Genomic DNA, 13,922 nt, shown 5'->3' on the forward strand with positions numbered 1-13,922 from the left:
AAGACTGATTGATCTTTCATGCAGTGCACCACTCCACCTTACTACAGACGGAGTGATCTTTCATGCAGTGCACCACTCCACCTTACCACACAGACGGAGTGATCTTTCATGCAGTGCACCCCTCCACCTTACTGCAAGACTGAGTGATTGTTCATGCAGTGCACCACTCCACCTTACCACACAGACAGAGTGATCTTTCATGCAGTGCACCACTCAACCTTACCACACAGACAGATGATCTTTCATGCAGTGCACCACTCCACCTTACAAAACAGACGGAGTGATTTTTCATGCATTGCACCACGCCACCTTACCACACAGAGTGATCTTTCATGCAGTGCACCACTCAACCTTACCACACAGACAGAGTGATCTTTCATGCAGTGCACCCCTCCACCTTACTGCAAGACTGAGTGATCTTTCATGCAGTGCACCACTCCACCTTACAGCAAGACTGAGTGATCTGTCATGCAGTGCACCACTCCACCTTACTGCAAGACTGAGTGATCTTTCATGCAGTGCACCACTCCACCTTACCACACAGATGGAGTGATCGATCATGCAGTGCACCACTCCATCTTACTGCAAGACTGAGTGATCTTTCATGAAGTGCACCCCTCCACCTTACTGCACTACCTGTGATCTTTCATGCAGTGCTCCACTCCACCTTACTGCAAGACTGAGTGATCTTTCATGCAGTGCACCACTCCACCTTACTGCAAGACTGAGTGATCTTTCATGCAGCGCACCACTCCACCTTACCACACAGAGTGATCTTTCATGCAGTGGACCACTCAACCTCACCACACAGACAGAGTGATCTTTCATGCAGTGCACCACTCAACCTTACCACACAGACAGATGATCTTTCATGCAGTGCACCACTCCACCTTACAAAACAGACGCAGTGATTTTTCATGCAGTGCACCACACCACCTTACCACACAGAGTGATCTTTCATGCAGTGCACCACTCAACCTTACCACACAGACAGAGTGATCTTTCATGCAGTGCACCCCTCCACCTTACTGCAAGACTGAGTGATCTTTCATGCAGTGCACCACTCCACCTTACCACACAGATGGAGTGATCGTTCATGCAGTGCACCATTCCATCTTACTGCAAGACTGAGTGATCTTTCATGCAGTGCACCCCTCCACCTTACTGCACTACCTGTGATCTTTCATGCAGTGCTCCACTCCACCTTACTGCAAGACTTTGTGATCTTTCATGTAGTGCACCACTCCACCTTACTGCAAGACTGAGTGATCTTTCATGCAGCGCATCGCTCCACCTTACTGCAAGACTGAATGATCTTTCATGCAGTGCACCACTCCACTTTACTGCAAGACTGAGTGATCTTTCATGCAGTGCACCCCTCCACCTTACTGCAAGACTGAGTGATCTTTCATGCAGTGCACCATTCCACCTTACAGCAAGACTGAGTGATCTTTCATGCAGTGCACCACTCCACCTTACTGCAAGACTGAGTGATTTTTCATGCAGTGCACCACTCCACCTTACTACAGACGGAGTGATCTTTCATGCAGTGCACCACTCCACCTTACCACACAGACGGAGGGATCTTTCATGCAGTGCACCACTCCACCTTACCACACAGACGGAGGGATCTTTCATGCAGTGCACCCCTCCACCTTACTGCAAGACTGAGTGATTTTTCATGCAGTGCACCACTCCACCTTACTACAGACGGAGTGATCTTTCATGCAGTGCACCACTCCACCTTACCACACAGACTGAGTGATCTTTCATGCAGTGCACCACTCCACCTTACCACACAGACAGAGTGATCTTTCACGAAGTGCACCACTCAACCTTACCACACAGACAGAGTGATCTTTCATGCAGTGCATCTCTCCAACTTACTGCACGACTGAGTGATCTTTCATGCAGTGTACCCCTCCACCTTACCACACAGACTGAGTGATCTTTCATGCAGTGCACCCCTCCACCTTACCACACAGATGGAGTGATCTTTCATGTAGTGCACCCCTCCACCTTACTGCAAGACTGAGTGATCTTTCATGCAGTGCACCCCTCCACCTTACCACACAGACTGAGTGATCTTTCATGCAGTGCACCACTCCACCTTACTGCAAGGCTGAGGGATCTTTCATGCAGTGCACCCCTCCACCTTACCACACAGACTGAGTGATCTTTCATGCAGTGAACCACTCCACCTTACCACTCAGACTGAGTGATCTTTCATGCAGTGTACCACTCCAGCTTACCACACAGACTGAGTGATCTTTCATGCAGTGCACCCCTCCACCTTACCACACAGACTGAGTGATCTTTCATGCAGTGCACCACTCCACCTTACTGCAAGACTGAGTGATTTTCCATGCAGTGCACCACTCCACCTTACCACACAGACGGAGTGATCTTTCATGCAGTGCATCACTCCACCTTACCACACAGACAGAGTGATCTTTCATGCAGTGCATCCCTCCACCTTACTGCAAGACTGAGTGATCTTTCATGCAGTGCACCCCTCCACCTTACCACACAGACTGATTGATCTTTCATGCAGTGCACCACTCCACCTTACTGCAAGGCTGAGGGATCTTTCATGCAGTGCACCCCTCCACCTTACCACACAGACTGAGTGATCTTTCATGCAGTGAACCACTTCACCTTACCACACAGACGGAGTGATCTTTCATGCAGTGCACCACTCCACCTTACCACACAGACAGGGTGATCTTTCATGCAGTGCACCACTCCACCTTACCACACAGACAGGGTGATCTTTCATGCAGTGCACTACTCCACCTTACCACACAGACAGGGTGATCATTCATGCAGTGCACCACTCCACCTTACTGCAAGACTTAGTGATCTCTCATGCCGTGCACCACTCCACCTTACCACCCAGACGGAGTGATTTTTCATGCAGTGCACCACTCCACCTTACCACGCAGACGGAGTGATCTTTCATGCAGTGCACCACTCCACCTTTCCACACAGACAGGGTGATCTTTCATGCAGTGCACCACTCCACCTTAATGCAAGACTTAGTGATCTCTCATGCAGTGTACCACTCCACCTTACTGCAAGACTGAATGATTTTTCATGCAGTGCACCACTCCACCTTACCACACAGATGGAGTGATCTTTCATGCAGTGCACCCCTCCACGTTACTGCAAGACCGAGTGATTTTTCATGCAGTGCACCACTCCACCTTACTTAGGTAAACAACCACCTACAGATCAGTAGTTTCTAAACAAACTGGGCACCAGTGTCTGCTGACGGCTGCTAGTAAAGTTTATCTAATGTAGCCCTCTCCTCCTTCCCTCAGTCGGAGGACTCACTTGATTGATGCACGTCTACACAGCCCTCCACGACCAAGGACCAGCATACATGAACCACCGCCTGAACTTCCACCAACAAACCAAAGACCTTCACTCTGCCTCCCTAGCCCAGACACCATGCACCCACTGAGGCAACAGCAGAGGCCGTTCATTCTCCTAACTCGCCACCAAGTCCTGGAACAGCGTTTCCCTTCACCTCCAGACATCACTCTCACTGGCAGACTTCAGGAAGAGATTCAAGACCTGGCTTTTCCACTGAGTCCAGCACCCTAGTACCAGGATACCCTCATGGGTGATTAATAGTGCTTTACACATACCGATTGTATAATTGATCTACTCCACAGAGCAAGCACGTCCGTGGTGAGTTCGACATGGGATCAATCTCACTGACTCATTCACTCACCGGTAGACAAGGTTAGTGGGAGAGAAAGAAGAGATGAAGAGAGGAAGGGCCAGATCAAGAGTGCGAGGGAGGAAGAACCAAGCACTGTCCATGTCAATCAACACAGGAAGGCAGCATCAGGGGCACCTGGGCACAGGAGACGGGGCCATGACAGGAGTAAAAAAACACTGACCTTAGCGCCAAGCTTTCCGGTGGCCCCTCTGGTTCCACGTTGACCTCTTGGGCCCTAGAGAGGGGATCAACAGGCAGACAATAAAACACAGAGTTAAACAAATCGTGAGTGTCACCATCAATGGCCAACCTACCTTGAGCTCACACAAGCCAACGAGCACCGCCCATCCACACACAGCTTTTAAAAGCATTTCTAACATTGGTTTAACAAACCACTAACTATAGAAGCCCAGACATCATTGGTAGAACTAACTAGATCCCATACAAGAACCTCAAACGTTGACTAATCTGTCATTAGCTCATACACCCCCTTCACCTTTTATCAATCTATCCAACCCCAATGCACATTGTCAATCACTGGTAGTTCTAACGCAATACCAAAGCAATCCACTTGAATACTTACCGAGTGATCTACTATCACTTACACATATCCCTCAATCTCTCATCAATCTATCAAAACTATTGAAAGCTGCCAATTATTGACTGGTGTACAGCCGTGGTCCCTGCAGGTAACAGCGGCGGGGCTGTGTAAGGAGGGATTCCGCAGGACGATGCCAAGAGAAAAAAAATAAAGAATTAATTTTCCCTTGGTATCGTACCTCGGAATCTCCGTTTACACCGCCCCACCGCTGTTACCGGCACGCACTGCCGCTGCTGGTGAACCTCGAGTCAGTACAACTCATTTATCATTGGCCAGCCTACAGCGAGGCCAAACAAAACCCTTGACCGATGGTCATTCTACTCCAATCCAACAGAAGCTCTTGTCCATTGGCCAATCTAGATAGAGCCCATACCCGTACATGCCGCAGATCATTGGCTTGTTCACCCTGATCTCACACAGTATGTGCCCAACCAACAGTGGATCTATACAAGCCACCAATCAATGGCCATCCTCTGAAGTCAATGCAGGCTACTGATAAATGGCTGATCCAGCTTTATATATGGATCTCTGTCTTCACTAGACCGATCCTAAGCTGGCCATTGTGGGACAATCTGTTGCTCACTGATGCTGCACTTGGCTGTATTTGGTGATGTTAGGCCACAACCTGATGGTACTGAGAGGGTTTAGGACTACTTGTCAACACACCTTCCACTAGTAACCAGCTGATGACTGTGGTCCGCAGGGGACCTACGTACCTCTGATGTCTCGCCTCCCAATACTCGCCAACCCATGTGATGACTAGGGCCCACTTCAGACCTATCAACCTCTAACGCCTCACCTTCCAATCCTCGCCACCCGATCCGATGTCTAAGCCATGCTTGGAATCTACAGACCATTCACACCTCACCTCCCCGTCCTCGCTACCCGCTCCGATGTCTATGGCTTGTTGGGAACTACAGACACCTATGCCTCGTCTCCCAACCTTTACAAACCCCTGTGATGTCTAGTGCCAACTTCAGACCTATACACCTCTAATGCCTCACCTCCCAGTACTCGCCACCCGCTCTGATGTCTAGCGATGGCATGGGACCTATAGACCTCTAATGCCTCACCTCCCAATTCTCTTTGCCCTCTCCGGTGTCCAGGGATTGCTTGGGACATACAGATCTCTACCGCCCGTCTCCAAATCCCAATCAATCTTTCTGATCACTTTAGCATTCGCCTATCCTAAAGTTGCCCTTATTGTTGAGACTTAGATGCAGACACGCTGTTGATCGCTGAAACAGCGAGGGTGCAGTGCACCATGGGTAGCCCTCAGCAGGCCTTTAGGTTCCATTTCACACGTACCGTTGGTCCACGTTCGCCTCTGGGTCCTGCTTTCCCAGACAAACCCTGCAAGTAGAGAAGAAAAAACATCACATTTCACATCATAATAATGGACAGTTAGAATGCACCATTGGGGAGGCGCCAGGAGGTTGTGCAGATCTGGTCTGCTCAAGACCAGTGCCAGAGGAGGTCAGAGCCATCCGCTGACCCCTCAGTGATCAATCAACCTCTGATCTCCTCGGTGATCAACCAACCTCTGAGCTCCTTAGTAATCAACTAAACTTTTCTCTCCTCTGTGATCAATCAACCTCTGATCTCCTTGGTGATCAACCAACCTCTGATCTCCTTGGTGATCAACCAACCTCTGATCTCCTTGGTGATCAACCAACCTCTGATCTCCTTGGTGATCAACCAACCTTTGATCTCCTTGGTGATTAACCAACCTCTGTTCTCCTCGGTGATCTTCCTCGGTGATCAATCAACCTTTGATCTCCTTGGTGATCACCCAACCTCTGATCTCCTTGGTGATCAATCAACCTTTGATCTCCTCGGTGATCAACCAACCTCTGTTATCCTCGGTGATCAATCAACCTCTGATCTCCTTGGTGATCACCCAACCTCTGATCTCCTTGGTGATCAACCAACCTCTGTTCTCCTCGGTGATCAATCAACCTCTGATCTCCTTGGTGATCACCCAACCTCTGATCTCCTTGGTGATCAACCAACCTCTGTTCTCCTCGGTGATCAATCAACCTCTGATCTCCTTGGTGATCATCAACCTCTGACCTCCTTAGTGATCACCCAACCTCTGATCTCCTTGGTGATCAACCAACTTCTGACCTCCTTCGTAATCAACTAAACTATGATCTCCTTGGTGATCAACCAACCTTTGATCTCCTTGGTGATTAACCAACCTCTGTTCTCCTCGGTGATCTTCCTCGGTGATCAATCAACCTTTGATCTCCTTGGTGATCACCCAACCTCTGATCTCCTTGGTGATCAACCAACCTCTGTTCTCCTCGGTGATCAATCAACCTCTGATCTCCTTGGTGATCACCCAACCTCTGATCTCCTTGGTGATCAACCAACCTCTGTTCTCCTCGGTGATCAATCAACCTCTGATCTCCTTGGTGATCATCAACCTCTGACCTCCTTAGTGATCACCCAACCTCTGATCTCCTTGGTGATCAACCAACCTCTGTTCTCCTCGGTGATCAATCAACCTCTGATCTCCTTGGTGATCACCCAACCTCTGATCTCCTTGGTGATCAACCAACCTCTGTTCTCCTCGGTGATCAATCAACCTCTGATCTCCTTGGTGATCACCCAACCTCTGATCTCCTTGGTGATCAACCAACCTCTGTTCTCCTCGGTGATCAATCAACCTCTGATCTCCTTGGTGATCATCAACCTCTGACCTCCTTAGTGATCACCCAACCTCTGATCTCCTTGGTGATCAACCAACTTCTGACCTCCTTCGTAATCAACTAAACTATGATCTCCTCGGTGATCAACCAACCTCTGATCTCCTCAATAATCAACAAATGTTTTTATTTACAGAGAAAGGACAGCACAGCTCATCAGCAAGAGAAGTGCACAGCTCACGAGCAGGAGGACAGCACAGCGCTCTCGGGCAGAGGAAGAACAAAGCTCTTGAACAAGAGAAGTGAACAGCTCCTGAGTAGGTGAAGTGCACAGCTCCTAAGAAGTACACAGTTCATGAGCAGGAGAAGTGTGCAGCTCCTGAACAGTAAAAGTGCACAGTGCATATGCAGACGTGCACAGCTCATGAGCAGCTACACACAGCTCCTGAGAAGGAGAGGTACGTAGCCCATGAGTAGGAGCAGTGTGCAGCTTGTCTACTGATAGAAGCACACAGCTCACCCGCAGAAAACAAGGACAGCTCCTGAACAGGAGAACTGCAACATCTCCTGAAGAGGGGTAGTGAACAGCTCATGAGCAGCAGAAGTGCTCATCACATAGGTAGAAGTGCACATCTCATGTGCAGCTGCACACAGCTCCTGAGTAGAAGTGCACAGAGCCAGAGAAGAAAAGGAGCACAGCTCCTAAGCAGTAGAAGGTTATAGCGCCTAACCAGGAAAGGGTCACAGCTTCTCAGCTGGAGAATTGTACAGCTCATGACCAGGAGAAGCACACAGCTGATGAGCAGGAGAAGTGCACAGCTCAGAAGAAGTGTACAGCTCATGAGCAGAAGTGCACAGCTCTGCTCAGCAGATGTGTACAGCTCGTGCAGAGGAGAAGTGCACATCTCATAAGCAGGAGTGCACAGCTCCTGAGCAGGAGAAGCAGTCAGCTTGTGAACGGGAAAAATACACAGCTCCTGAGCAAGAGAAGTGCACAGGTTCTAAGAAGAAGTGCATAGCTCATAAGAAGAAGGCGTAGAAGCAATACCTAGCTCCTGAGAGGGTGAATTAAACTGCTCCAGAGTAGGGGAGGCAGAAGAAGTGCACAGTTTCTGAACAGAAGCGCACAACTCCTGAGCAGGAAAAGAGCATAGATACTCAGCCGGAGAAGTAGATGTGCCCAGCTCCTGAGCAGTAAAGTGCACAACTCCTCAGCACAAGACGTGCACCACTGCTGACCAGGAGATGTGCCCAGCTCCTGAGCAGATAAAGTGTGCAGCTCCTCAGCACAAGACGTGCACCACTGCTGACCAGGAGATGTGCACAGCTCCTGAGCAGTAAAGTGCACAACTCCTCAGCACAAGACGTGCACCACTGCTGACCAGGAGATGTGCACAGCTCCTGAGCAGTAAAGTGCACAACTCCTCAGCACAAGACGTGCACCACTGCTGACCAGGAGATGTGCCCAGCTCCTGAGCAGTAAAGTGCACAACTCCTCAGCACAAGACGTGCACCACTGCTGACCAGGAGATGTGCACAGCTGCTGAGCAGAGAGTGTCAGAGTCAGCACAAGACGTGCACCACTGCTGACCAGGAGATGTGCACAGCTGCTGAGCAGAGAGTGTCAGAGTCAGCACAAGACGTGCACCACTGCTGACCAGGAGATGTGCACAGCTGCTGAGCAGAGAGTGTCAGAGTCAGCACAAGACGTGCACCACTGCTGACCAGGAGATGTGCACAGCTGCTGAGCAGAGAGTGTCAGAGTCAGCACAAGACGTGCACCACTGCTGACCAGGAGATGTGCACAGCTGCTGAGCAGAGAGTGTCAGAGTCAGCACAAGACGTGCACCACTGCTGACCAGGAGATGTGCACAGCTGCTGAGCAGAGAGTGTCAGAGTCAGCACAAGACGTGCACCACTGCTGACCAGGAGATGTGCACAGCTGCTGAGCAGAGAGTGTCAGAGTCAGCACAAGACGTGCACCACTGCTGACCAGGAGATGTGCACAGCTGCTGAGCAGAGAGTGTCAGAGTCAGCACAAGACGTGCACCACTGCTGACCAGGAGATGTGCACAGCTGCTGAGCATAGAGTGTCAGAGTCAGCACAAGACGTGCACCACTGCTGACCAGGAGATGTGCCCAGCTGCTGAGCAGAGAGTGTCAGAGTCAGCACAAGACGTGCACCACTGCTGACCAGGAGATGTGCACAGCTGCTGAGCAGAGAGTGTCAGAGTCAGCACAAGACGTGCACCACTGCTGACCAGGAGATGTGCCCAGCTGCTGAGCAGAGAGTGTCAGAGTCAGCACAAGACGTGCACCACTGCTGACCAGGAGATGTGCCCAGCTGCTGAGCAGAGAGTGTCAGAGTCAGCACAAGACGTGCACCACTGCTGACCAGGAGATGTGCCCAGCTGCTGAGCAGAGAGTGTCAGAGTCAGCACAAGACGTGCACCACTGCTGACCAGGAGATGTGCCCAGCTGCTGAGCAGAGAGTGTCAGAGTCAGCACAAGACGTGCACCACTGCTGACCAGGAGATGTGCACAGCTGCTGAGCAGAGAGTGTCAGAGTCAGCACAAGACGTGCACCACTGCTGACCAGGAGATGTGCCCAGCTGCTGAGCAGAGAGTGTCAGAGTCAGCACAAGACGTGCACCACTGCTGACCAGGAGATGTGCCCAGCTGCTGAGCAGAGAGTGTCAGAGTCAGCACAAGACGTGCACCACTGCTGACCAGGAGATGTGCACAGCTGCTGAGCAGAGAGTGTCAGAGTCAGCACAAGACGTGCACCACTACTGACCAGGAGATGTGCCCAGCTGCTGAGCAGAGAGTGTCAGAGTCAGCACAAGACGTGCACCACTGCTGACCAGGAGATGTGCCCAGCTGCTGAGCAGAGAGTGTCAGAGTCAGCATGAACAGAAGCCCCTCATCGCAGCAGACGATCAGAGTTCATGAAAGGTGGCTGCAGGATGTTCTCCACGCTCTGGAGCAGTAGGTGCCGTACCAGTTCAGTGTGAAACAAGAGCAGGGTTGAGATACCTCCTGCTGTAAAGAGATGGCTGCACTCACAGGGGAGGGATCTAGACTCAGATACGAGCGATGAAAACCACAGGCGCTAAAGCACAAGGACTGCGGGTTGTCTCTGGTCATCAGAGGTTCCCTGTGAACATCAGCAGGGTCTTCAGAACCTTGAATGTTCTACTTCCCCTGTGAGTTTCCATGTGTTGGAGTCCAAGTCTAGTCTTGATGACATCTGACCCGTTCCAACCAATTTAACTTTCCCTGCAGAGGTTTCTGTTAAACCCTCATCGCTCACTCTACCCCACCCCTACTTAGTTTTGCCTCAACAGCTCAATCCTGCTATAAACTCTACAATGGTAGCGGCAAAACACAGCTAAACCCAACATAAGACCTGACAAGGTCTATAAGGATAAACTTACCCGTGCACCTTTCTCTCCATTCGTGCCAGGGAATCCTGGGAAACCAAGTGAACCCTTAAAAGGAAGAAGAAGAGGGTCACTCATGGAACCTTACAAAGAAACTCAACACAGAGAGGGTGAGGACACAAACCATGGGGGGCACACATGGTGAGCACAATCCCTTTACACAACATAGACAAAGTGTGCAGGCACCAGCAGTGGTGAGGCTCCGCTTACACAACATACAGAGAGCGTGCACACACAAGGAATGGGGAGGTTCCCCTTACACAACATACAGAGAGCGTGCACACACAAGGAATGGGGAGGTTCCCCTTACACAACATACAGAGAGCGTGCACACACAAGGAATGGGGAGGTTCCCCTTACACAACATACAGAGAGCGTGCACACACAAGGAATGGGGAGGCTCCGCTTACACAACATACAGAGAGCGTGCACACACAAGGAATGGGGAGGTTCCCCTTACAAAACATACAGAGAACGTGCACACACAAGGAATGGGGAGGTTCCCCTTACACAACATACGGAGAGCGTGCACACACAAGGAATGGGGAGGTTCCCCTTACACAACATACAGAGAGCGTGCACACACAAGGAATGGGGAGGTTCCCCTTACACAACATACGGAGAGCGTGCACACACAAGGAATGGGGAGGTTCCCCTTACACAACATACAGAGAGCGTGCACACACAAGGAATGGGGAGGTTCCCCTTACACAACATACGGAGAGCGTGCACACACAAGGAATGGGGAGGTTCCCCTTACACAACATACAGAGAGCGTGCACACACAAGGAATGGGGAGGTTCCCCTTAAACAACATACAGAGAGCGTGCACACACAAGGAATGGGGAGGTTCCCCTTAAACAACATACAGAGAGCGTGCACACACAAGGAATGGGGAGGTTCCCCTTACACAACATACAGAGAGCGTGCACACACAAGGAATGGGGAGGTTCCCCTTACACAACATACAGAGAGCGTGCACACACAAGGAATGGGGAGGTTCCCCTTACAAAACATACAGAGAACGTGCACACACAAGGAATGGGGAGGTTCCCCTTACACAACATACGGAGAGCGTGAAAACACAAGGAACGGGGAGACTCCCCTTAAACAACATACAGAGAGCGTGCACACACAAGGAATGGGGAGGTTCCCCTTAAACAACATACAGAGAGCGTGAAAACACAAGGAATGGGGAGGCTCCCCTTAAACAACATACAGAGAGCGTGCACACACAAGGAATGGGGAGGTTCCCCTTAAACAACATACAGAGAGCGTGAAAACACAAGGAATGGGGAGGCTCCCCTTAAACAACATACAGAGAGCGTGCACACACAAGGAATGGGGAGGTTCCCCTTACACAACATACAGAGAGCGTGAAAACACAAGGAATGGGGAGGCTCCCCTTACACAACATACAGAGAGCGTGCACACACAAGGAACAGTGAGGCTCCCCTTACACAACATACAGAGAGCGTGCACACACAAGGAATGGGGAGGTTCCCCTTACACAACATACAGAGAACGTGCACACACAAGGAATGGGGAGGTTCCCCTTACACAACATACAGAGAGCCTGAACACACAAGGAATGGGGAGGTTCCCCTTACAAAACATACAGAGAACGTGCACACACAAGGAACAGTGAGGCTCCCCTTACACAACATACAGAGAGCGTGCACACACAAGGAATGGGGAGGTTCCCCTTACACAACATACAGAGAACGTGCACACACAAGGAATGGGGGGGTTCCCCTTACAAAACATACAGAGAGCGTGCACACACAAGGAATGGGGAGGCTCCCCTTACACAACATACAGAGAGCGTGCACACACAAGGAATGGGGAGGCTCCCCTTAAACAACATACAGAGAGCGTGCACACACAAGGAATGGGGAGGTTCCCCTTAAACAACATACAGAGAGCGTGAAAACACAAGGAATGGGGAGGCTCCCCTTAAACAACATACAGAGAGCGTGCACACACAAGGAATGGGGAGGTTCCCCTTACACAACATACAGAGAGCGTGAAAACACAAGGAATGGGGAGGCTCCCCTTACACAACATACAGAGAGCGTGCACACACAAGGAACAGTGAGGCTCCCCTTACACAACATACGGAGAGCGTGAAAACACAAGGAACGGGGAGACTCCCCTTAAACAACATACAGAGTGCGTGCACACACAAGGAATGGGGAGGTTCCCCTTAAACAACATACAGAGAGCGTGAAAACACAAGGAATGGGGAGGCTCCCCTTAAACAACATACAGAGAGCGTGCACACACAAGGAATGGGGAGGTTCCCCTTACACAACATACAGAGAGCGTGAAAACACAAGGAATGGGGAGGCTCCCCTTACACAACATACAGAGAGCGTGCACACACAAGGAACAGTGAGGCTCCCCTTACACAACATACAGAGAGCGTGCACACACAAGGAATGGGGAGGTTCCCCTTACACAACATACAGAGAACGTGCACACACAAGGAATGGGGAGGTTCCCCTTACACAACATACAGAGAGCCTGAACACACAAGGAATGGGGAGGTTCCCCTTACAAAACATACAGAGAACGTGCACACACAAGGAACAGTGAGGCTCCCCTTACACAACATACAGAGAGCGTGCACACACAAGGAATGGGGAGGTTCCCCTTACACAACATACAGAGAACGTGCACACACAAGGAATGGGGGGGTTCCCCTTACAAAACATACAGAGAGCGTGCACACACAAGGAATGGGGAGGTTCCCCTTACACAACATACAGAGAACGTGCACACACAAGGAATGGGGAGGTTCCCCTTACACAACATACAGAGAGCGTGCACACACAAGGAATGGGGAGGCTCCCCTTACACAACATACAGAGAGCGTGCACACACAAGGAATGGGGAGGCTCCCCTTAAACAACATACAGAGAGCGTGCACACACAAGGAATGGGGAGGTTCCCCTTACACAACATACAGAGAGCGTGAAAACACAAGGAACGGGGAGACTCCTCTTACACAACTTACAGAGAGCGTGCACACACAAGGAACGGGGACACTCCCCTTACACAACATACAGAGATCGTGCACACACAAGGAATGGGGAGGTTCCCCTTACACAACATACAGAGAGCGTGCACACACAAGGAATGGGGAGGTTCCCCTTACACAACATACAGAGAGCGTGCACACACAAGGAATGGGGAGGTTCCCCTTACACAACATACAGAGAGCGTGCACACACAAGGAATGGGGAGGTTCCCCTTACACAACATACAGAGAACGTGCACACACAAGGAATGGGGAGGTTCCCCTTACACAACATACAGAGAGCGTGCACACACAAGGAATGGGGAGGTTCCCCTTAAACAACATACAGAGAGCGTGCACACACAAGGAACGGAGAGACTCCTCTTACACAACATACAGAGAGCGTGCACACACAAGGAATGGGGAGGTTCCCCTTACACAACATACAGAGAGCGTGCACACACAAGGAATGGGG

General features: G+C 50.6%; 1 protein-coding gene across 7 annotated transcripts in view; it reads right to left on the minus strand.

Annotated features, from left to right (window-relative positions):
- The window catches only part of COL11A2 (collagen type XI alpha 2 chain), a 363,078-nt gene that overhangs the window by 138,710 nt on the left and 210,446 nt on the right, over window positions 1-13,922 (minus strand). For all 7 annotated transcript variants that reach the window (XM_078641597.1, XM_078641592.1, XM_078641591.1 and 4 more), the window contains 3 exons: window positions 10,420-10,473; window positions 5,640-5,684; window positions 3,912-3,965 (listed from right to left, as the gene is read on the minus strand). In XM_078641597.1, coding sequence (XP_078497723.1) covers window positions 3,912-3,965; window positions 5,640-5,684; window positions 10,420-10,473 — 153 coding nt within the window. The remainder of the gene's footprint in view (window positions 1-3,911; window positions 3,966-5,639; window positions 5,685-10,419; window positions 10,474-13,922) is intronic.

This window comes from Lissotriton helveticus, chromosome 5_1, assembly GCF_964261635.1.
Source record: "Lissotriton helveticus chromosome 5_1, aLisHel1.1, whole genome shotgun sequence".
Lineage (NCBI taxonomy): Eukaryota > Metazoa > Chordata > Amphibia > Caudata > Salamandridae > Lissotriton > Lissotriton helveticus.